This window comes from Anolis sagrei, chromosome 1 (genome assembly GCF_037176765.1).
Source record: "Anolis sagrei isolate rAnoSag1 chromosome 1, rAnoSag1.mat, whole genome shotgun sequence".
NCBI classification, from domain to species: domain Eukaryota; kingdom Metazoa; phylum Chordata; class Lepidosauria; order Squamata; family Dactyloidae; genus Anolis; species Anolis sagrei.
Genome location: NC_090021.1, coordinates 276,162,510 through 276,188,514, shown reverse-complemented (window position 1 = coordinate 276,188,514; position 26,005 = coordinate 276,162,510). Strand labels below are relative to the sequence as shown.

Genomic DNA, 26,005 nt, shown 5'->3' with positions numbered 1-26,005 from the left:
ATTTATCCGGCCCTTTCTTGCTGCCCTTGGGAGGGGCAGCCCTTCAGGGCACGGTGACCCGGCGCGGGCCGGATAAATGCCCCTGGGGGGCCGGATACGGCCCGCGGGCCTTAGTTTGGGGACCCCTGGCGTAGCGTTTACTTTCCTGGCTTGACTTTACTATTGCAGGCTGTTCAACTTAGGAGAAACTGTATCAGGCAAGGCTTGAGGAGAACAGTAACAAGTTTATTTTAACATGAGTATAATAAGTTTAACTGTTTCTTCACAAGAGGCACAAATCTTGATGGTGTCATTGGAAAGGTTTCATGAGTAATCTCAGGCACAGTCTTCAAGAAGTTTCTTTAAGCAGATGTAACCCTTCTGGACAACTGCCCTAATATAACGAATAAGCTAAAAGGCTTATTTTAACAGAATTCCCTATAGCACACTGGCTAAAGACACATTCCCTGAATCTCCACCCAGAGACCCAGTCCTCTCAGCAGCTCACTGACATACTGACTAATTCCCTGTTTCTCCCACTAGAGAAATCAGTCCCTTCCTGTAGCTCACCGGCTTACAACTGGCTTTTTAAAACAGCTGCGTCCTGAAGAGGCAGTTGGCTCCGCCCGTTGCTATGGCAACTCAGCTAACGCCAAGCCACCATCTCCCACAAAACATAATCTCCCATACTTACCATCCCTAAACCACTGTCCAAACTACACATACCCAAAGAAATAAAACTTATACATCGTCACAGCTTTATATTCAGTTGCTGTCCCTGTTTGAAAGCAGCTTTGAAAATGGGAGTAAAAATGCTCCTTACAGAAACAAAACAACAAAAAATACTACACCTCTTCACCCCAACCAGTCCCTCTTCCTATTCCATCTGCTTTGGAAATGCTAAAATCTTGAAAATGAACACATCTTGATGCAATCCAGTTTTGGTTAGTTTGGGATCAACATTGTATTTCACTTTTGACATTTCTAGTACTTAAAAGTCAGTGGAAACTGCCAGATGGTTGGCCTACAATTTAACTGCCTAGCACTGGTTCTACAAATCACAGGAGAAATAACTCAATATAATCAGGATACAATTTCAACTGTTCTATGAAAGCCATGTAAGACTGTGTACTGCTCACAGTAAACCCTTTTTTCTTCTACAAGATTTCCTAGAATAATCACCCCTGAAAATTAAGTTCATGTTGATCTTCTAATGACCATTTACAAAATAAAAAACACATTATGTGATAAACACATTTTTTACCACTTGAAGGAGCATCTCTTCTGAATACAAACTATCTATTACCTAGTTTGACACAGCATTGTATTACCTGATAACTTTATTTTGAATTCATGTCAACTTTGCAGAAAGAGTAGAACTAGAGCCATAGAATTATTTTGAAAGGAACAGTGATCCAATAGTGATGTTTGTTTAAGAACTGTATATAAAAACCTGACTACTAAAACTTGCTCAGAATGGAAGATAAATGTGAGTTCTGCCTCAGAACTAGGAGCACACACTAGGAATGTTTTATAAGTACGATCTCAAGCCCATGAGAAGCAGATTGAGAAAAGAGCATCACTTACTGCATTCCGCTGGAAGTAGATGAGCAGACCGGCCGCTACCTGGGCTATTAGGATCAACAGGAGGCAGGTAAAGTACTAAAGAAAAAGTAATGAAAGGTGTTACTAACACTGGGTACACTTATCTGTATGGACATCACATTACAACTCCACACATTCCAGAGTGTGCGAGTGTTTCAGTGGTATAGAAATTAGAAGTAGTTACTTAGGTTGAAAGCCAGTCTGAACTGGGCTATTTAGATTAGCTCAAAAGTGGGTTGGATCAGCCTGATTTGGACGTAAAATGGACCAGACAAGTTTGAAATCACTTAGTCAGCTCTAGAGAAAGACTAATTTAAAATGCCAATGCTTGTCCGACAGCATCTTATCAGGAAAATACCACAGAGGGATGATGAAGAGAGTGGAGTTGTGGACTTTTCTAATTCAGAGCTCTGGTCACCTATGGAATTATAATGAGGTGGAATGGTGCAAAGTCATAAAACAATGTATATTAAACGTTTTCATACAGGTTTGTACCAGTTGTCAGATCTCACTCATAGCAAGAAATAACAGTTTGCCTTCTTGCCTAACTCAATCAAGTGCAACTGGTGCCTGGCCACCGATTGCAACCCAGTAAAGGTTTCCTCTGACATTAAGTCTAGTTGAGTCTGACTCTGGGGGTGGTGCTCATCTCCATTTCTAAGCCGTAGACACCTCCTTGGTCATGTGGTCAGCATGGCTGCATGGAACGCTGTTACCTTCCCGCAGAAGCGGTACCTATTGATCTATTCAGATTTGCATGTTTCTGAACTGAAAAAAATTGGCAGGAGCTGGGGCTAACAATGGGGGCTCACCCCACTCCCAGATTTGAACCGCCAACCTTCCAATCAGCAAGTTCAGCAGCTTAGCAGTTTAACCCGCTGTGCCACCACAGCCCCATAATAACCCAGACCGAGCACAAAACTAATCATACATATTACATTTTATTTTTTAAGGGCAAGAAGCACAAAATCACTTGGGGTTACCTATCTGAAATGGATAAGGACTGTCTGCTCTGAACGGGTTGCCATATGCCCCAATTCCATGCTTTCGTTACAAAATACAAAAAAAAATTGTACCTATGTACCTTTGAAACAAGACTAATTTTGTATTTAGACTTCGGTCCCATCTTCCTAATGTATATGTAAGTATTCCAAAATATGAAAAGATCCAAAATACAGAACACTGCTGGTACAAAGCATTTCTTATAAAGTATACTCAGCCTGCAAAAGAGTTCTTACTACTATGCTTGTAACAAAGGGAATCTGGCAAAAGTATGATAGCTGGGACTTGGTGCTGGTAGCTCTGTGCTGGTTGCACAACACAGCTCTGAATTAGAGAAGGGAACACGTGCGTGAGACAGTGCACCAAGTGAGAGACACAGCTGCGGCAGGATACCAGTGAAGTATTGTAACGCAGGTTGGACAGGATAACAGTGAAGTAATGTAAGAGTGACTGGATTTGATTCATTTTTCACCACTGCTCGTATTTCTCCCCTCCTTTCTATCCTTCCATCCAATGCAACAACGTTTTTGAACGTGTTTGCATAAGATCTCTGAATAGCCTACATCAATATGCTTGGCTGTTTTACCTCCCTCTTTCTACCAAACTACGTTGCATAGTATCTTCGGATAGCCTACATCAATATGCTTGGCTGCCCCCCCCCCCCCCCCCCGAAACTACCTTGTCGATGCTGTCGTAGCTGCATCTCTCACTGCATGTGGTCTCTCGCACACATGGTACTCTGTCTGGCACACGAGTTCCCTTCTCTAATTCTGAGCCACGTTACGCAACCAACGTAGCGCTACCAGCACTGGGGCCTAGCTATCATACTTTTGCCGGGAATCTTTTCTCTTTTTTTCTTCCTTCTCCCTTTCTTCCTCTTTTTTATGCTACCAGAGAATAACACATGTACTTTTTTGAAAATCTATGAAGTGTAATCTAATTTATCTATCACCTGCTAATTTACCACTTGGAGTCAAAAGCATTCCTACAAGCCTTGTTTTCTAACTAGTCAGGAAGAACCATCAGACAGCAGCAGTAAGAAGGGGAAATCACTTAAGGCAGCATTTATCTGTATCACTTACCAGTCCCAAGAGACATCGAATCTCATTGACTGCTCCCACACAGCCAAGGAAACCCATCAACATTGTGACAGACCCAACTCCAATGAGAATATATGCCCCAACCCTTAATGAGTATGAGGAGGTCTCTGGAAACCAAGAGAGAAATAACTGAAATTAAAACAAATTCCTTCTAGATTATTTTGTACATCCTGTCATTCCCAAGAAACCAAGATAGTGTTTCAGAATTACAAGTACTTCACAGTAAGAAGCTAGTTGAGAATTTTATGCCCAGGTTTTAAAATATTGTTTAAGTCATTAACTAGTTTTAATTTTGATAGTTTAAGTCTGTTCTATTTTTTTGTATTCTGTGAATGTTAATTGTGTTTCTTTACATGTTGTAAGCTGCTGAATTCCAAATTGAGAAAAAGCAGGATATAAATAAATGTCATCTTCACTGTCATCATCAGAGTTCTGTGTCAAGAAGAGCTGGATTCTATTGTATGTACAGAATCAAAGAATTATAGACTTGGGATACACCACATGGGCCATCTAGTCTAACCCCCTGTCATAAAAAACACAATCAAAGTACCCCTGGCAGATAGCCATCCAGCCTCTGTTTAAAAGCCTCTAACGAAGGAGATTCCACCACACTCTGAGGCAGAGAGTTCTACTGCTGAACAGTTCTTACTGTCAGAAAGTTCTTCCTAATGTTCAGGTGGAATCTCCTTTCCTGTCATTTGAACCCATTGCTCTGAGTTCTAGTCTGCAGGGCAGAAGAAAACAAGCCTTGTAATATCCTTTCAAGTATTTAAAGATGGCTATCATGTCTGCTCTTAACCTTCTCTTCTGCTGGCTAAACACACTAAGCTCTTTAAGCCGCTCCTCATAGGGCATGGTCTCCAGACTTTGGATCCTCTGGACACCTTCCAGCTTGTCAACACATCCCTTAAATTGTGGTGACCAGAACTGGAAACAGGTGAGGTCTGACCAAAGCACAATTGTTTCCCTTGATCTAGACATGATGGAAGTTAGGGTTTTTTGCGGGATCATTTGCCTCTCTAATAAAGCTGGGGGTTAACCATACAACTGTTTTAGGCACAATGAGAATATGAAGGGAGGAAAGGGCATTTTAAGGTATTCAAAAATATAACAGCACCCCATACTGTAGGGTAAGACCAACCAAGCTTTGCTGATTATTTGGCTTCAGGTAAATGGCCCTGTTGCATTGGCTGAATTGGGAGTTGTAGGTGTATCTGGAAGGCTACACATTCTGCACCCTTGCTCTACAACCAGTTCAAAGTTTTCCTAGCTGTCAGTGGTCCAGATCAGTGTTTCGGAAGCTCTGTGATGTGGGAAACTAACAGCACTGCCACAAGTGGTGGGGACTGGTACTACATTTGTGCCTACTGACTACAAATGTTTATTTCCTGGAAGTATTATGTAGATGAATTGTTGAAAGCTCAAACACTGGTACTGGTCTGTAGACTACCACAATGAGCCACAGTGATCCAAATGACGTGATATGACCACTCTCACCTCACTGACTTTCTAATTGTTTAAACTAGGGGTGGACAATCAGATTCTCTTCATTTCTTTTGTCCTACATTTCCCATGATCCATGCAGGCCTGGATTGATTCAAGCTGCCGTCCCAAATAGCTGCAGGGACCAGGGGTACTTCCATAATACATAACTGTATCACTTTAACTGCCATGGAAACATTTTATGAATTCCTGAGAGGTGAAGCTCTCAGGCCTGCATGGGAGGAGTATTTAGAATTTCACCAAACTACAAGCCCTAAGTATTCACAGGATGCAGCCATGGCAATTAAAGTAGATTCACAACTATATCCACAGCTTGCCCACCTATGAGATAGGCTAAGCCTTTACAAAGATGATTGCAGAAAGATAGGGCATCTTTAGCCTATTCCCCCTAGCTTTCCAAGAAGTTTCATATGCCCTGTTTGCAAATTGCTTCTACTCCCTTTTGCACCATCTTTTTTCCTTCTTGTTTCTGGGAGGAAAGCCAGATAAGAACAAGAGAGGGAGGGAAGGAGGGAGGCCTCTCTGGTATGCCCAGCTGTGTAAAAGTTCCTTCCTAGACTTTGCTCTTAAGGTTACCAAGGAAAAAGTGGAGCGGGAGGAGGAGAAATGAAGAGAGCTGAGAAAAGGTTCCATCTGGAAAATGCAAGGAAAGAAGCAGAAACCTCTGCGTGCCCAGTCAGATTGCAAGCGGGGAGGACAGGAATGAAAAGGAATCCACACACTGAAGGCTCCAAAGCCTTTGGCAGCCCAAACAGGCAGAAATCTCAGTGGCTCTGTGGGCAAGAGAGCTGTTCGGCATATGCAACTGTCTGTTCTGGTTCCAGACCACAGGGGGAAATCCAGGTCACAAATCAAGCCCTTAGCTATTTCTGCAGTCTAAAATTGGCTGCACACATTTAAAGCGCAGGGGGGGGGGGGCTCGGTTTTACACACCTTTTAATTCATTCACACACACACACACACACACACACTTTTTTGGCTATTTCTGTCTTCTGAGAGAGCAGTGATTCAAATAAAAATAAGTAAAAGTGAAAAGTAGAAACAACACAGGGGACATGGAAGTTCTTTTAAAAAATGCTTTAACTTGCCAGATTATTTCCCCTCATATTTGTCCTTTGCTGAAGTGAATCAAAGTTACTATAGAGCAGAGAACTTTTTGAGGCTAATGCTCCCAGTCTGTCCTGGTGTAGCCTCGCAAGCAAAAAAGCTGATTAGCTATTGAAGGCTCATCTAAGTCTACCAGGGGACCACCTATGTTTCCAAACACAATCAGAAAATGATCTTGAGCTCAGATCTGCTTCCTTTTGCAATTTAGTAAGAATTGTATGACATTCATTTTCTTCCAGAGAATACAGCAAATGAAAACAACCACAAAAATCAAAAAAGTTGTCTTACGTAGAACTGAAATGAAGCTATTCTTGTCAACCAAAATCCATATTCCGAAGCCAAGGATCACAGCACCCAAGATCTGGAGAAAAAAAAAAGATTTGGTTACTTTTGCTACATACATTTTGCATTTCATATCATATACTTGTGCAGCACTTCAGCAAAAAAATGTTTTATTATCTATAATACCATTTTTTTAAAAAAAAAAAAAGGTACAGGAAAGTGATTCATGAATAAGGTGATGAACTACAATAGCTCAGAGTCTTTTCCAAGTTCCTACTCTTTTGTCAGAAGTATTGCTATATATACTTCATCCCAGATGCATCAAAGTATTTCTGTGGCTGTGTAGATATATAGCATGAACTGCGGGATACTGAACCTATCTGACCTTCTCCTAGGACAAATATAGAGGACACAAATATAGCTTAAAAGCACAAGAGGACAGAGTTATAATTCCCACATCAATACAAAAAGATTTCAAAAGCGGCCAGTTTGTAGATTAGCAAACACTTATCTCCCAATTTCCATTTAAGAACCACTTTACTAGGTAAACTTACATTCTCTTTCATACAGAAACATTTCTAATTGTTTCAATGAGATACCTCTGGAAAGGGGGAAAACAAAACAATATTCCTCTACACCAGTACAATTTTGTTATTCAGGAAGTAAAATGATTATCTATACTATAAGGTCACCCTAGCCAATGGGGAGAATCAGTACAGTGTGGTGGTTTTAGTGTTGGACTGTGACTCTAGAGATTGAAATCTGTATCTCCATTCAACCATGCAAACTCACTGGGTGACCTTGGGCAAGTCACATTTTCTCAATCTTAGTAAAAAGAAGAGGCCTCTCTGAACAAACCTTGGCAAGAAAAACTCAGTGATAGGGTCATATCAGAAATGACTTGAAGACACACAACAACACTTCCCCTCATTCCAGTCAGTTTTATTATGTGCGTAAGTTCTCCTGACAATTTGCTACAATATTACAGATATATCACTAATATTAACCAAGGGCTTCATTTTCTTTCAGATGTTGTGAATCAAACTAGTTTTCTTCTAATAACCTGAATCCATATCCATTAACTTTGATGGCTTGAGCTTCTGGGAGTTAGATTTCAAAACTTCTGGAGGTTGAAACCACTTGTATGAGGTCTTGCAGGAATTCATTAGCTTAGTTCAGCTGTGGGGACTCTTTGCCTTCTTGATGTACTGGAAAATCATTCCCACAGTCCTTTATCACTGTTTTTATCATCTGGGGCAACCAGAATGGAATGCAAACATTAAGCACCTCAGAGTTTTTTGGGTTTTTGGCTTTGTCACCGTAGTCCAATGCGTGTGTGTGTGGGAATATACAAAGATTGGGTTGTTACATTCCAACTTCTGAAAATTCAAAGATGAAAAATCTAACTAAAAAAATGATTCAGAAGTCTAAGCATCGTTTTTACTTAATTGATGAGCACCCATGAGTTTTATCACCATAGTCCAGTGATGGGCAAACCTTTGAGCTTGGTGTGTCAAAATTTGCCAAAAAAATGAGCATAACTCAGGTGGTGTGTCACTTTGAGAAAAAAAATAATTTCATGCTATTTATAGTTTAAATAACAAAAATGTACAATTGTAATATATAACTGTATTTAACAAACCAAAACCGAATTATTTAATTTGCCTGCTTAGTGACTTTTTTGTTCATCCGTCAGTTCGATTCTTTTATTGATCTTGATAATTTTTTAACTTGTGTGGGGTGCCATGAACTAGTGAGGGGGAAGGGGGAATTCTTTAACTAACCGGCCTATTAGTGACTTTTTTGTTGCGGAATTCCATTGGCTAAATCTTCAATTGAAGGTTAGCATTTTGTACACTTTAAGCCCAAGCAAGCACTACTAACTTCACCTGTCAATCTGCCCAGGCCCTCGCCTCTCCCAGCCTCCCCCTCACTTATCTCAGTAATGACGGTCAATTATAAATCCACAACACCCCAGAACAATAGATTGGATGATGGTTGCTGTGGTTATGTGGTTGCTGGTAATGGCAATCACAGGGCCCTCAGAGATGCGTCCCCCATGCCATTCTGCTGTTCTTGCTCCCCCAGCCGGAAGTGAAGTCAAAGATCCCCTAACGGCCTAACCAGAAGTTCCAGAACTACATGCTTTGCGCCAGACTTCTGTTGTTTTAGCCTACAGATCTCTGGCACAGTGTGTCTACACTGCACTACAGCAAATGTTTCATCCTCTGCTACTGCACCTGGTTGTGCAGGAGTCGAGGATAAAACTTCTTTCTCAAAATGCGTCCTCATACTTCTCTGTATGTGGTCGTGTGTCATAAAAAATGGCTACACATGTCAGTGCTGGCACGCATGTCATAGATTTGCCATAATGGCCACGGTCCAATGTAGCTTCTCCCATTCAAACTGAATGTAAGAGGGAACATAACAGAATTTTTTTCCAATCAAAAATATAAAATATCTCCCTTAAACAAAAAAGAAGAAAGCTAGACACTAAGGAGAAATGTTATCAATAGCTTTCACTTCAACACCTATTATTTTGCAGAGAAACATTTAATTTTCCATGCTTTCATGGACAGCATTACATTTAAGAGAAGCAAGCTTATTATCTCAGACAGAACTATATCCATGTGTGTCAGCCCTCTGGTTTTACAGAAAAGGAAAAAAAAATCCACCTTTGCAGCAGAAAGCATGAAATAGGGATATGGAGGAACACATGGTCCGCCACATGTTAATAAACTGTAGTTTCCATCAACAAAGGCTACCATCAGGCTCTTCATAAATGTTCAACAGTTTTATTAAGACACAGGATTCTATGATCAATATGTAGGCTAAAGTGGGGGTGGGAGTAATGCCTGCAAATAGAATCAGATGAAGCTACAAGTCATACAACATTCATATGGCAGCAAAACCTAGGGCACAGAGCCAGCACTCGGCAAGCAAACTGCAAACACTCTGCAGTCCAACAGCGTTCTGCAGAAGGATGCCAGCTGGCGGCCTTCAACCATCATCAGGAGACTGCAGAGATGAGAATGGGGCAATTATGGGAGCACCATAATCCAGCTTTGCTCTAGCTAATCACAAAATATTTCTGGGATAAAAGGAATAGGCCTGGACAAACCTCTAAACATCCGGGTCAAAACTCAACTCAGCTAAGCTAAAAGGGAGATTTTTTTACAATTAGGACTTTATCATAAATAGAAGGTATTACATTTAAGCAGCAACAATCAAGTTCACAAATATAGGATGGCTGACACCTTGCTTGAAAACAGTATATGTGAAAGGGATCTAGGAGTCTTAATAGACCGTAAGCTGGACATGAGTCAACAGTGTGATACAGAAGTTTAAAAAGCCAATACAATTCTAGGCTGCATCATCAGGAGCACAGTGTCTCTAGACTGAAGGCAGTAATTGTAGCAGTCTATTCCCTTTGGGCCGACATGCCCTGGAATACTATGTCTAGTTCTGGGCACCACAATTCAAGAAGAATATTGACAAGGTGGAAGGTGTCCAGAAGAGGGTAACCAAAATGTTAAAGGGTCTGGAAATCATGCCCTAGGAGGAGTGGTTTAGGTAGCTAGGAATATTTAGCCTGGAGAAGAGAAGGCTAAGGAGTGACATGACAGCCGGACACAAATATTTGAAAGGATGTCATAGAGAGAAGTGAGCAAGCTGGATTTCGGTTGCTCTTGTGACTAGGACATGGGGCAATGGATTCAAATTACAGAAAAAGGTATTTTATTTAAATATAGGGAGGATTTTCCAATGATAAGAGCTGATTCCATTTAAATATAGAAAGAATTTCCCAATGGCAAAGGCTGTTCAACACTGGAACTGCCCCAAAGTGTGTGGAATCTCCATCTCTTGAGCTTTTAAACATGGGCTGGATGTTGGAAGGACTTTGTGTATTCTTGCATGGCAGGCTGTTGTGTTGGATTGGATGGCCCCTGTGGTCTCTTATGATTTTATTTTTCTATGATAAGATAAAACAGATAATATATCAATCATGAGTTGTGTACTACAGACTCTTTTCTTCCAATTTCACCTCTCACACCCAGCTTGGAGCAGAATAAAAAAATGTGAAATGGAATTTTTATATATAGCATATTTTGTATGGTTAAACAGAACCAGAACTATCTCAAGAGTGGTAACTCTACAAGAGAGTCCCTCAAACCAGGATGGTGAGCCCAAAAGAAAGCATTCATCAAAGTGGGTGCTAAAGCATTCCAATAGTAATCCATGAAACATCAGAGATATCCAACCAAGTTTGAATTTGGGGTGAACCTGTCTTGCTTAATAATGTTCTCTGTTCCTCCTATCTGTCATGGAAAAGTGATCCTATTTCCAAACCTGTTGAATGCTAAGGTACAACTAAGCTAAGTCACTCATCTGGAAATCTGAACTCAAGGAAAGCATGACCTTGCCACTATTGACATTTAAGCAATGACCCCAAGCCATTAGCTAAGCTGGCTGCTGCTGACAAAAGCCAGAACTCCTGTTGAGTTGCATTCCTGGCAGGCTGTTTGTTGCCAAGCAAACCTGTTTAAAGTCTTTTTTTTTGCCATTTCATCCCACCAGAGCAGTCTTCATTTAGTGGTCAAAGCCAAACATTGCAGTATAGCAGATCCTGGTTCATGACTCTAGCTTCTCTTCTCCATCTTCTGGCTTGTAACAAGTTGTAACAAAATCATTTCTCTCCAAGTCAATGAACCCTCCAAATCTGGAGGAAACTCTGTGAGTCATAATGTAAATTGATAATCCCTAATCTGAAAAAGTTCTAAAATCTGAAAGTGGCTATGATAGTGACACCTTTGCTTTCTGAAGGTTCAGAGTACACAATTTTATTTTATGTAAAAAAAATAGTAAAAATGTTATCTAAAGTTATTTTCAGGCTATGTGTATAAAATGTATATGAAACATACATTAATTTTGTGATTGGACTTGCATCCCATCTCCAAGATGTCACATGATATATATGCAAATATTTGGAAAAACAAAAAATTCAAAATCCAAAACATTTCTGGTTCTAAGCACTTTGTATAATGGGTATACAACTTGTGTTTTCTTCTTGAATCAGTTTTGTATAGTCATACAATTTATTATTTATTAAAGAGGTGAATGCATTGTTTCAAAGTGATGATGTCACAAAGAGTTCTGTTGCATTTGGCCATACAGAAACCTGTTGTGATAACCCAAATCTCCTGATAATAAGTGATGGCACTAATACAAAGTACACATTAAGAAACAATTATCCAAATTCAGACCTTTGTGTGCATTGTTTTGGCTACATAAGGACTGGCACCAACAGTATGAACATTAAAAGCAGATGAAATAGTGATTTGTCCAACACGCAAAGGAATGGTTAGCAAAGCTGCAGCAAAAGGTAAGATTTTAACTAGAGCTAGATGAGAGAACTTCCTCCTTGGCAAGAATTCTTTTGAGATAAGTTCACCAAATAAACAAGCAGCACCAGCAGGAGTTAACCCATGCTCCTTTCTCTTCCTATAAGGCATTGGCTGTTCCTTGCAGCTGCATCCATGTATTAACCCACCACCTTATATATTTTTAAATAAATGTTCTAAGAGAGTGGCTAGAAGGGAAAATATCAGCTATTATACCATCTGTTAAACAAATAGCAAAACATAACATGTTGAATATATGTAATGGAACAAATATAAAACAAAACAGCATCTAGGAGAGAGAAAAAATTGGAACAATAAACAAACTGGGAGGAAGAATGGAACAATAGCTTTAATTTTGCCATTGTCCAGAAGTACAGGAAATGTACCTTTAATGACACACAAGATTACAACTAGAATCTGCAACACAGCTTTTTGAAGGAATAAAGGAAAGAAACAGAAAAAGACAGGCATCACACTACAGTACAGAGTACACCATCTTGTATGATAAAACCTCTGAAATCCTGAATGCCTGTCCTTTGCAAGTAGAATAGCACACTGGCATGTCATAGGTGGAGGACATGGGGAGAAAAGGCATCTCAAAGACCATCAGTTTTTCAAAAACACTGCAGTGGAGCGCATACTGAATAATTCTGACAATTCTAGATAGTGAAAATACCAAATGGCATTATAGTATGCCTTTTAAAAAAGAATTACCTGTAGCTCATGTAAATCATTTTGCAGGAAGAGACCAGGGTTTTTTTTAAAAAAAATCTTCAGACTATTTGATATTTATTTATTATTTAAAACATTTATATTCTGTCCTTCTCACCCCGAAGGGGGAGTCCCCGGTGGCGCAGTGGGTTAAACCCCTGTGCTGGCAGGACTGAAGACCGACAGGTTGCAGGTTTGAATCCGGGGAGAGGCGGATGAGCTCCCTCTATCAGCTCCAGCTCCTCATGCAGGGACATGAGAGAAGCCTCCCACAAGGATGATAAAAGCATCAATTCATCCGGGCGTCCCCTGGGCAACGTCCTAGCAGACGGCCAATTTTCTCACACCAGAAGTGACTTGCAGTTTCTCAAATCGCTCCTGGCACGACCAAAAAAAAAAAAAAAACCCGAAGGGGACTCAGGGCGGAGCACAGCATATATATGGCAAACATTCAATGGCAAGACAAGAATTCATTATATGCATACATAAACATTAAAAAAATCATCTCAATGTTAAAATACACTGTTTAAAATACACGTGTCAAATCTAATTGACGTGGTAAAGTTTCCTATTGCTGCTTTATTGTCCTGTCCCGAAAGCTTGGTCCCACAGCCTAGTTTTTACCATCCTTCTGGATAATAAGAAAATTTTATTTATATTCTGCTCTATCTCCCCAAAGGGACTCAGGAGGGAGGGGGACGATCTGATCTTACCAGGAAGGGAGCTCCATAGCCAAGGGGCAATCACAGAGAAGGCCCTCTCTCTCGTCCCCACCAATAGCGTCTGTGACAATGGCGGGACGGAGAGCAGGGCCTCTCCAGAGGATCTTAATCTTCACGATGGGTTATCATAGGGAGAAATATACAGATCCTTTGTTTTGTCACAGAATGTCATTGGTCAGAGCCTTGGTCAATTGTGGCAGGATTATTTACTATGTCAGTAGAAACACGGTTTCTTTTCACTAGCCCAAAGTTGATGTTGCACACTCAAAAGTGCAGAAAACCAGAAAAACCTCAAAAGTGATTGGATTATTCAAAGGACATCTTCAGTTCATATATGTATAGGAACCTGAAGACAAGGTGTGGTTTTTGCAAAGTCAGTACTGGAACTCAGCAATTATAAGAATAGCCAATAGTACAGGTTCAATATTTCTCATCCAAAATGCTTGGGAGCAGAAGTCCTTTGGCTTTGGATTTTTGAATACCTGTATGTGCATAAGTACACAAGGAGATATTTTGGAGATGGGACCCAAGTCTAAATACAACATTTATTTATATTTCATATAAATCTTATACACATTGTCTGAAGTTAGTGCACACTGGACTATCAGAAAGCAAAGATGTCACTTTATTAAGGGAAGATAATTTGTTTTAAATGGTGGTGGTTAGGTGTATCATTTTATTAGTATATTGTGAAGTTAATTTTGGCATTGTATTAAAATGTTAATAAAAGTTGAGGATTAAAAGCAGGCCAACCTGAATCCCTTATTCTAGAAGTTAAATACCCATGTGTCATTATTATTATTGAAGATGATAAATGATGGTGCCGCAAGGATTAACTTTCCTTTCCTTTCCTGGGATGTCATATTTTGCTTTATCATATGTAGCATCACTAATACTGAACAGCAGTCTTATCCCCCCCCCCCCCTTTTTTTTGGTGGAAGATATGTCAGTATCAAAGCAGAAAGAATGTTCTGTAGATTTTAACAGAGGAATTATGAATTATAGTCACTAGAAAACAATCATAACATTTATTTAGTGAGCAGTTTGTACAAAGCAGCTTGCCACAACCACTAAGCAGCATTTAAGCAACAAAGGCACCGTTTGTACAAATACTAACAAAGACTTCTTCACATACCTAGATTCTTCCTTGAGTATCTTGTGATAATAATCATCAAGATTTCTGCTCTATAAATATTTAGATGGGGAGCAAGCCTGTTGAACTCCGCAAGGATCACTTCTCAGTTTCCATGCCTAATTTTCACACTGAAGAGCTGCATATCCAAGATAATAGGATAGTTTGTATGACCTGTTATTATGGATGTCTATTCCCACAGCCTATCCTTCCCCCCTAAGCTGCCCCCTTTCCCCGCCATTTGCTTCCTTCTTTGGCCAGCCCTCAAGAGGTCTTCCAATTCTTTCTGTACAAAATGTGGGAAAATACTTTGCTGCTCAGAACTGGATTCATTTAGCCAAGCAGCTTTGGTCCGCCTCCTGTCAGCTCAGAGCCATTCCATCAGGGCTCCAAGAACATACTTGGCTTTACTAGCTGAAAGCAAAGGAGAAAGTGCAGGGGGGGGGGTGTGTGTGGAAGGCCTGCGATCCATCTAACAGTAAAAATATATATATCCACTTTACTGAAGCAGGGTGGCAAGCAGAGGATACGCAGGGGTTACCACAGGGCAAAGATTTTCTGCAAGCCATTGTAAATGCTGAGCTTCTTCCCCCACCTTGCTAGTATTACGTTTCGTTGAGTGCCTCTCGCCTTTTGTCATCTTTGAAAAAAGTTGCTATAGAGACTGCTGGACTGTACACTTGATTGTGCCAGATCAACTCACCTGAAGCCTTAAACCCAGGCCAGTTCATAATTTCTGCAGCAATAGTTTTGATGTGTATTGATTACAGAATCACAGAATCCTAGAATTGAAAGAGACCCCAAGGGCCATCCAGTCCAACCCCCTGCAGGAACATACAATCAAAGTACCCTTGACAAATGGCCATCCAGCCTCTGTTTTAAAACCTCCTAAGAAGACAACTCCATCACACTCTGAGGCAGCATATTCCACTGCCAGACATCTCTTACAATAAGGAAAAATTTCCTAAAGTTAAGTGGAACCTCTTTTTCTGTAGTTTGAATCCATTGTCCCATGTCCTAGTCACTAGAGCAGCTGAAAGCAAGCTTGCTTGCTTTTCAGTATGACACCCTTTGAAATATTTGGACATGGCTGCCATGTCACTTCTTAACCTTCTCTTCTCCAGGCTAAACCTCCCCATCTCTCTAAGCCACTCCTCATAAGACATAATTTCTAGACCTTTGACCATTATTGTTACCCTCTTCTGGACACCTTCCAGCGTGTCAATATTCTTCTTGAATTGTGGTATTCAGAACTGGCCATAGTATTCTAGGTCAGGTCTGACCTAAGCAGATTAGAGTTGAACTTTGATTTCTCGTTATCTAGAAATGGTAGATGTCTAGAGGCAGCCTAGAATCACATTGGTTTGTTTAGCTGCCACATCGCTCATGTTCAGCTTATGGTCTACTAAGACACCTAGAGCCCTTTCACATGGACTGTTTTCAAGCCAGGTGTCACCCATCCTATATTTGTGAATTTCATTGTAGGTGCCGAAGTGTAATAGTGTACATTTCTACCTGGTGAAATTTATTTTGTTAGTTTTGGCCCAGCTCTCTAATTTGTTAAGGTCATATTTTTTTTATTCTGATCCTATCCTCTGGAGTATTAGCTACCTCTCCCAATTTAGTATCACCTGCAAATTTAATAAGTATGCTTTCTATTCCATAGTCCAAGTCATTGATAATGTCAAGGAGATTGTGGAATAAGGTGTGAAGGAATGTGTAGCACTCTAGAAACTGCAATTCCCATTAATTTTGGCCAGCCTAGCCAGTGAAAAACAATGGGAGTTGCAGCCCAATATTATTTGTTTGACCATATGTTCTTCTATTTCCTGCTGGAGAACATGATGCAGAATCATGTAAATATAGCAATGCAAGTGAGAACTGAATTATCCACTCTTGTCCTTTGTAAAATGCACTGGAAAGAAAAGATTCCACTGTCCCATCCTATCCCCAAATCTGAGGATTTACTGTCAATCACAGAGGATTTACATCTTTGCTCATCCCTCCCCACCCCCATGGATCTGTTCCCATAACAGACCATAGCACAATGTTGGAGCTAAAATACCATACCATTTGACGAAGTCAGTTCTATATAAATCTAGCAGCACTGCCCAGATCACTTCTCTTTGTGCAAAAGTCAGTAGGAAAAGGGGTAGAAACCACCTAATAAGAAGGGGGCATTGTTACAGTTATTTTTACAGCTAGCCACACCTCCTCCTCTGACACCAATCATAAAGGGAAAAAGAAAGCTCATGCAAAGCAGCAGCGCTATGTAACAACTAGTAGCATATAACACCCTATACAGAGTATAAAAACTGGTTATGCTAATCAGATTTCCCTCCCTTAGTCTGAACAGGAGGCCAGATGAAATTTTCAATGAGTTCTGCATCTAAGATTTGGAAGTTTAAGCACATTGCATTACCCTCTTGTAACAGGGGATCTTTAACGGAGAGTCCTCCTTTGTATGCTAAAACCATACAAGACCTTTGGTCTCTGGCAGCCTTAACTGGAATGCTGATTGCTCAGGAGATGGAAACAACAAAGCACACAGCAAAGGGGGGAAAGGAATGACGAAAGCAAGTTGAAAATCAATTCCAGATGTATCCCAGATGCACCATCTGGGCAAGCTTTCCTAGATGCAGAGCTGACATGGCACTCAAAAAGAAAAGGGTAGAGAGAGGAGCAAACCATATATACACAAGACTCTCATTTTAGTTTATGATTTGCAGGAATCTGGAAAACAGAACACTCCGTTTTGCAAAAAAGAGTTGTTGCTGTTGGTTTCACTGGTACTGTTATCCAGACCAAAAAGATGGAGATATACGTGCAGATATACAGAGAAGCATCACACTAGAGAATAAATCCACTTTAAATCCAGTTGCTGCCTCTTGCAGAATTCTGGGAAGGAGGAGCCTTTAACAGCCTCACTAAACTACAAACCGCACAATACTGCAGGAGGCAGAAACCAGATTTAAAGTGGATTGATTCTCTAGTGTGATGAGGTCCACAGTAAATAGCTGAACTGACTTTGAAGCAGCAGAACAACCTGGTATTTGTAAGTAGCAACTCTGATTGCAGGGTTGGAAGGACAGTTTAAAATTTAAATGGAACAGTATAGAAAACTGTGAAATAAATAAATAAATAAATAAATTTTGCCAAATGGGGAGAGTGATGGAAGAGGGGACGGCTCCCACATATCTACTTGCTCCTGCCCTCACCATGCTGTACCTCGCTTAGACTGAGACTGGTGGAACAGTGCTGTTCTCACATCATCTCCAGTAATTCAAATTGCTCTGACATGTAATAAAGTCACTCAGAAATAGAGTGGTAGCTCAATAAGCACCATAAAGAGCACAGACAATGAATTTTCTAAATACAAATAGAATTAAGAACAACAAAATTACTAAAGTGCAAGAAAGAAACCAATACGCCTCAGCTTACTTTAATAAACTGCCGAACACTGTGAGGTCTGCTATCAAACCGGATCTCTTTTGGGGTTCTTTAAACATCACATTCTGGAAACATTGTTCTAGATGTTGCATCCACCACCTCATGGAAGGCACAAAAGTACTGGAGGTCTGAGTACTACAGACTTTCCAAAATACAGAGTATACTGCAGCTGTCAATTCAATTAGCAAACTTGTCTTAATAGAGCTTCCAGGAAGGGATGAACAACCATTTTGCTTCTGGTCTCTGTCACTTTTACATGTGTCTGCTCTTAAATCTGCTATGGTTTGCTTCTACATTCACCTGCAATTTCTTTTAGAGCACATTTTCAAATTGCTATTTGAAATGTATTATTTAAATATCTGGTTATGGCATCCCCCCTCCCTTGGCCATCTGCATGTCAGCTGGTGCTCACACTGGCCTTATATCAGCATCAGTTTAAGCCCTAGGTATTTCTATAGGCTGTTGTCTCTTAGTGATCATAATTTGATTCCACTGTAGCATTGGTGATTTTATACTTGATTGTATATTACTGTTGTCTTCAGATGGATTTTTACTGAATGTATCTCATTCTGAGATCTATTTCCATAGGTCAGGTTAAAAACATTTTTAGAATTTTTAAATAGATACTTGAACACTTTCTCTCTCAAAAGAGCATTTTAATGCATTTTGCTACATGTTAAGCTGATAAATATGTGTGCTTCCTGTATGCCACTCCGGTGGGCAATCTGGCTGCCGCCCATTGGACTTGAAAGCTTCCGAACAGCCTTCAAAGGCAACCCCATGTAAAGCACATTGCAGTAGTCTATTCGAATAGTAGATAGCTTGTATAGTAGCAATACTTTAGCTTTGCATTGCTAGACACTATCTTAATTATTGAAATGAAGTTCTTGCTCAGATTTTATTCCCTGAATATAGCCTGAATAATCCCCTAAAAGTATTTAAAATAAACTCATTTCAGTTTATTCATTTTTAAAAAATTAATGACCGAATTACTGGACCAGAAACATTGCAATGTCTGTAACCAAAAGATATATTGCAACAGACAAGATCAGCAATCAGTTGTATTAATAGCATTATGCTGATCCAAGCAATCCCCTTGAAAGAACAGGTCTTATAGAAGAAAGATGAAAGGATGTCTGTACATTCGAAGAAAAAAAATAAATTAAGATCAAGTATTTTGAAAATGTGGAGAAAGTACAAAGACATAGTAGCCCTGGGGATATCTCTCATTTCATCTGTGATGAAATGTATTACAGTGGGGAAATATACTACAGTAACTAGAACTATTAATGATATTTCTGGTTGGATTTAAATAGATATTGTGGCATGTTTCATGAAAAAGACTTATTTTCTAATACGGGAAGAATTGGGTTACAAGAACAAAGCTCTCCCATCCCCCAGGGTAAGCTATACAATCAGGAATATGGTTTACATGAGTGCAAGAAGATGAAAGGATTTTGAAAACACCAATCAAACCATAATTGAATGGACAACTGTTTTATAAGATTTATGCAGAGTCTTCTGTAGAAAAGCACAAATGAAATTGAAAGAGTAATCTTCCATTCAACATTTTTAAAGAGGAGCAATAACCTGCAGTGGTATCCACTAGGAGAAGATCTGAATATCATACATGAGTAGCAGTGGTAGCAGCCTGCTAGCTGATGTTAAGCTATACGTTTCAGCAGCCCAGCCATCATAGCCAGCGGTGAGGATTGGCAGTCAAACCATTTTGGGAAGCCTGCACAATTTCCACCTCTTCATTGGAGGAATTTTGAAATTGGGGACCTATGCAGGAAACACATTTCAAGATTTACTTGGGGTAGAGGGACTTTTTAATTGTATACACTTTGCTAAATCACTTGACTTCTATGGAAATTACAAACTAACCCCATATGAAGTTGACACTCTGGCACTTTATTTGTGAATGTTGTTTAATATCTACATGAAGCCGCTGGGAGAGATCATCCGGAGTTTCGGGGTACGGTGTCATCTCTACGCAGATGATGTCCAACTCTGTCACTCCTTTCCACCTGCTACTAAGGAGGCTGTTGAGGTCCTGAACCGGTGCCTGGCCGCTGTAATGGTCTGGATGAGGGCGAACAAATTGAAATTGAATCCAGACAAGACAGAGGTACTCCTGGTCAGTCGCAAGTCCGAACAGGGTATAGGGTTACAGCCTGTGCTGGATGGGGTCCCACTCCCCTTGAAGGCACAGGTTCGCAGCTTGGGTGTGATCCTGGATTCATCGCTGAGCCTGGAGCCCCAGGTCTAGGCGGTGACCAGGGGAGCATTTGCACAGCTTAGGCTCGTGCGCCAGCTGCGCCCGTACCTCAGGAAGTCTGACTTGGCCATGGTAGTCCACGCTCTGGTTACATCCCGTTTAGACTACTGCAACGCTCTCTACGTGGGGTTGCCTTTGAAGACGGCCCGGAAGCTCCAACTGGTCCAACGGGCGGCAGCCATGATACTAACTGGAGCGGGACGCAGGGAGCATACAACCCCCCTGCTGTACCAGCTCCACTGGCTGCCGATCTGCTACCGGGCTCAATTCAAGGTGCTGGCACTGGCCTATAAAGCCCAAACGGTTCTGGCCCAAGATACCTAACTGACTGCCTCTCGGCCTATGAGCCCACGAGGACTTTGAGATCTTCCGGGGAGGCCCTGCTCTCGATTCCGCCTGTTTTTAAAATTGTGCTATTTTATGTTATATTATATGTGTTGATATTGGTTGTTTTTTTATAATTTCTATGTAATATTGTTTTATACTTATGTATCATTTACTGGTATGTTATATGCTGCACCTTGGAGTGCTTTTGTAAGTGCCCTGAGTCCCCTTGGGGAAATGGTGGTGGGATATTATTATTATTATTATTATCATCATCATCATCATCATCATCATTTGAAACACAACAAGATGAGTCCACAGCAAACAAAATCACTCTGCTGCCTGTTGTATTGGATCACACGTCGGACACTTCCCAGGTGTCTAGGACTGTGTGATGTATCGGCAAATAATGCAAGCAGATCCCTGTAAGGTGGCCTTTTGCAGCTGGCAGATGGTAATTTTGTCAGCGCCGATTGTGTTTAAGTGCAGGCCAAGGTCTTTAGGCACTGCACCCAGTGTGCCGATCACTACCAGGACCATCTTGACTGGCTTGTGCCAGAGTTTTTGCAGTTCAATCTTTAAATCCTCATATCGTGTCATAACAGAAAGTCCCATCGTCAAAATCCAAACTTGTTTAACCATAATTTCCATGTACACATATGGTTTTTCATTTTAAACTCATTAAAATCATAACAATGTCATGATCAGAGGAATAAAAAGCATTTGCATCTTCTGCTAATCATGGGATTAGGCACAGGTTTGTTGTAAAAAGGAATTGCTGATGTTGTGCCTTCCAGTATGGCAGCCCTATGGCAAACCCAACAGGGGTTGTCGTGGCAAGATTTGTTCAAAGGGGATTTGCTTTTGCCTTCTGGGTTTCTATAATTCCATGGAGTTTTTTTAGCAAAAGCTGATGGCCATCTGTTGGGAATGCTTTGAGGGTGTATTACTGCATGGCAGGAGGCTGGACTGGATGGCCCTTGTGGTCTCTTCTAACTCTATGATTGCTCTGAGGATGAGATGTCACTTTCCCAAGCTCACCTGCTTCTTCTCTCCCAAAGGAGACTCAAAGCGGCTAGCACTAAAAATAACATTAACATTTTATTATGTTAGCATCAACATCTAGCCCTAGTTGAACCATCTATGATTATCTCACTAGTATTAAGATGAGTGGCGCCCTCAGTGGCACAGCTGGTTAAATCGCTGAGCTGCCAAACTTGCTGACCGAAAGGTTGGCAGTTCAAATCCAGGGAGCAAGGTAAGCTCCCGTTGTTAGCCCCAGCGTCTGCCAACCTAGCAGTTCAAAAACATGCTAATGTAAGTAGATCAATAGGTACCACTTTGGCAGGAAGATAATGGCTTGCTCCGTACAGTCATGCTGGCCACATGACCTTGGACGTGTCTACAGACAACACCAGTTCTTTGGCTTAGAAATGGAGATGAGCACCACCCCCCAGAGTCAGACACGAGTAGAATTAATGTCAAGGGGAAATCTTTGCCTTTTATTAAGATGAATGTGAGTGTAATGAGGAAAGCCAAACAAAGATGTTGAGTATTAAAGACTACCAGAGGTTTTCATTTCCTAGTAAACTTACAGCTGAATATGAAGTCTTTCTGGCAATTCTGTATTCCAAGTGCAGATGACACTTCGAATGAAGAAAAATCATAGAATAGAGTTGGAAGGGACCACATGGGCTATCTAGTCCAACCCTCTGCCATGGGAATCAGAATGAGCCCTGTTAACTGGTTAATAGCATGTATTCACTACACACAAGAAGTGAGCACAAGTGTACTAAATTCACCAATATCCCATCCCCTCTTTCATCACAGTCTATCTATGTGTGCAGGGTGACCATCTGCAGTAGAAATAATCTTCTATCCTTGGAGGTTGTACATATTGAAAGCAACAAAATAGGAATGGGGAAGCAAGCCCAATCCCCCCTGCCCTCCCATTTACAGAAAATGTTTGGACTGGGCTTATACTTCATCTTCTTTTCTATAAACTATGGGCTTCTACCATAATAATAATGTTACAAATTCTAACATTGAATATGCAAGAGGAAAGTATCTGAAACAACTTTTATGCAAATGGACTTTGGGATCATTTGGTGTTTAAGTCTATTTCCCTCCTAAATGTAGACTTGCTGCTCATGTTGGCACCATTTTATGGCAGTCTGAAAATTGCACTGCTGACTCACAGAAAAATCTATTCAGCCATGCCCTGATTATAACCATACATGTTGTGGCTGGTTGTACCCATAAATTAGCAAATCTCTGCTGAAGCAAAGGACTGGATTAAAATTGTCTGTGCAGTGAATTCATTTGTATTTCCCCAAAAAGAGGACATACAATACTTCAAACATTTAAAAATCCTCCCACCATTCAATATGCTTTGTGCAGCCAGCTTCTCTCTCTCTCTCTCTCTCTCTCTCCCTTCCTTCCTTCCTTTCTTTCTTTCTTTCTTTCTTTCCTCTGAGCATTTGCAAGCATGTAATAGGTTGAATCAGTTTCTGTCACAGCTATCTAAAAATGCACCGAATAATTAAGTAAGTTGTTTAATTAATTATGCACAAGATTATTTGCAGAAAGCCAAGAAACTGCACAGAAATGTAACCATCCTTTTTTTGGTACTTGGCTAGCTCAGTGCAGAAACCGACATCTCCTTGATCATACATTCTCTTTTGACCAGGAACAAGTAGCATACATTTTAAAGGTGTCAAAACAAGACTGAGCAGATGCCTAGAGCAAAAACCATAAAAATAGACTTTTACGTGTGGCTTCAGGAAGGCAGATTTGGCTTAAACCTTACCTTTAGAAAATGAAGAATGTGCCCATACTAATGAGTGTACTTATATCTATTGCTAAGATTCTTTCTTTGTTTTTCTTCATAAAGCATCAAATTTGCAACAGCCCTGTGATATTTGCCTATAGTAATGAGGCTGTGAGATAGTTTGAAAGTTGGAGAGCAAGCTCAGTTTCGGAGCGTTTGTAACTATCTCCTGATGCCCACAATCAACTCTTGCTAATACATTTCAGTCTTTTCTACCAATACTTAACTTAGAAGCAGACAATCCAAAATTCCGTATCTGAATACTTACAAAAAAGAGGAGGTTGAAGAGGAAAAGGAAGTACTTTGTGACCTTCAGGCAGCCGGACCCCATCTTCTCTTTTCACAAAATCTGGGAAGAAATCAAACAATCACATAAGTAATAATCTACTGCACAGGAACAACTTGATGATTGAGGCAACTCTTTGTAAAGAGTTGTTCCTCCTTTCTCAGGGGAGGAAGTAGGACGGATTTAGTCTTGTCTCGTTAAGAAAGATTATTGTTTTGTTCTGATCTTTACTATCAATTCAACTAACATTTCCACTCATCTAGTGCAGCACAGCATCAACTCCAGAAACAAAGGTCAATGCCAGCAGAGCCCAGAGTTTGGAAATTCCCTTGTTACAATAGCTTCATTGGCTACTGGACCATTCCTGGACATAATTCAGATGTTGATCATGACTTATAAAGCCTCCAGATGACTTCTCCATATGTGAGCTGTCCTAAGATCTGCGATCACTGGGGGAAGGCTTTCTCTAGGTCCTACCACCATCACACCATCTTCTTAATTATCTGAAAGGAGATTCCATCTGAATATTAGGAAGAACTTCCTGACTGTGAGAGCTCTTCAACAGTGGAACTCTCTGCCCTGGAATGTGGTGGGGGCTCCTTCTTTGGAAGCTTTTAAACAGAGGCTGGATGGCCATCTGTCGGGGGTGCTTTGAATGCAATTTTCCTGCTTCTTGGCAGGGGGTTGGACTGGATGGCCCATGAGGTCTCTTCCAACTATATGATTCTATGATTCTATGATTCCAAGCTATACATTCTCACGCCCCATAACAAACTATGTTAGAGTTCTTGCTCCTATTCTGCTGTCAGGCAATTTTTATCATTTATTTAGAAAGATTTCTGGCCATTAAGTGGTAATTGCAGGAGGATTTGTAATGGGATTTTTTTCTCATCTGTTTTGTTTTAAATACTTTTAAACTTTTTAAAAACTCAGCACTGTTTTAGTATACAATGTAATTGTTTTCATTGTTATTATGACTATTTATTTTAGCTGTGTTCTCTTTGAATTAAGTTTTCAAGCCAACTTGGATCCTTCACCAGAGGAAAGGCATGATTAAACAAAACAAAACAAAAATATAAACATAGATTTAGTGATCTCTTAGCTCTATAATCTGTTCTTCCTCTTTTGGAACAAACTCTCTTTTTGAGCCTTTACTAGTAAATGGCATTGTCTTTCAAGCACTCTTTTGTGTCTAAACTGGACCCACAGACAAAGGTGTCAGTAGGGAAAGTCGTTTTTTTTGTGTGTGTCAGGAGTGACTTGAGAAACTGCAAGTCGCTTCTGGTATAAGAGAATTGGCTGTCTGCAAGGATGTTGCCTAGGGACACCTGAATGTTTGATGTTTTACCATTCTTTTGGGAGGCTAATCTCATGTCCCTGAATGGAGAACTGGAGCTGACAAAGGGAGCTCAACCTGCTTTCCCCGGATAAGAACCACTGATCTGTCGGTCTGTAGTCCTGCTGACACAAGGGTTTAACCCATTACGCCACTGGGGACTCCTGAAGAAAGCAGTGGCTGCAGCAAAGGCCCCCCACCCTAAGCAAACAGTGAGAAGGGAAAAGTGTGTTCACATGTGAAATTGGCCTAGGGCTCTGGGAAACCAGTGTAAGTATTTCTGTTCAGTCAGGACAACCCACTAGATTGGAAACACTGGGCAAGTTTCACTTTCTCAGCCCAAGAGGAAGGCAATGACAAACCGCATCTGAGGAATTTCTGCCAAGAAAACACTACCATAGATAGGGTCACCATAAGGCTGTGTCAACTTGGAAGATACATAACAACAGCAAAGTTCACCAGCAAGGTTTCCACTCTGGTCAAAGACTTTCACTTTCTTCAATAAGTTTCTTTCATTTCCTTCTCACAACACAGGATGCAAGGTGGCAATTCCTATAATAGTGTTAAGTGGCTTGCATCTGACCACATCCTTAATTGTTCTGTGTGACAATGCAACAGGAAACAAAGCAGGACAAGACTAAGAGCAGCCAACCTAGGCAGGCCCGTAGCCAGGATTTTGTTTCGGGGGGGGGGGGGGGGGGGGCTAAAAAATTTTCAGGGGAGGTTTCGGGGGGGGGGCTGAGTTTCGGGGGGGGGCTGAGTCTGAGTGAAAGAGGGTCTAGCCTAGCAAACCTTTTGTATCATTACCCCAATACCCCCATGCATATGGGATATATTGAGTATGGTGATCAGATCATGATATGAATAAACATAACAGTTTAAATAATGCACCAGTAAGACCTTTTCGCGAACCACCATGAGAATTTCGGGGGGGGGGGGGCTGAAGCCCCCCG

At 40.7% G+C, this 26,005-nt stretch overlaps 1 protein-coding gene across 1 annotated transcript in view; it reads right to left on the bottom strand.

Moving 5' to 3' along the window:
• CD82 (CD82 molecule) overlaps positions 1-26,005 on the bottom strand; it is a 91,869-nt gene that overhangs the window by 21,455 nt on the left and 44,409 nt on the right. Inside the window, exons 2-5 of the mRNA XM_060764360.2 lie at positions 23,699-23,779; positions 6,585-6,657; positions 3,669-3,793; positions 1,567-1,641 (exon numbers count right to left, since the gene is read on the bottom strand). Of these exons, the coding sequence (XP_060620343.1) occupies positions 1,567-1,641; positions 3,669-3,793; positions 6,585-6,657; positions 23,699-23,761 (336 nt within the window). The 5' untranslated portion in view covers positions 23,762-23,779. The remainder of the gene's footprint in view (positions 1-1,566; positions 1,642-3,668; positions 3,794-6,584; positions 6,658-23,698; positions 23,780-26,005) is intronic.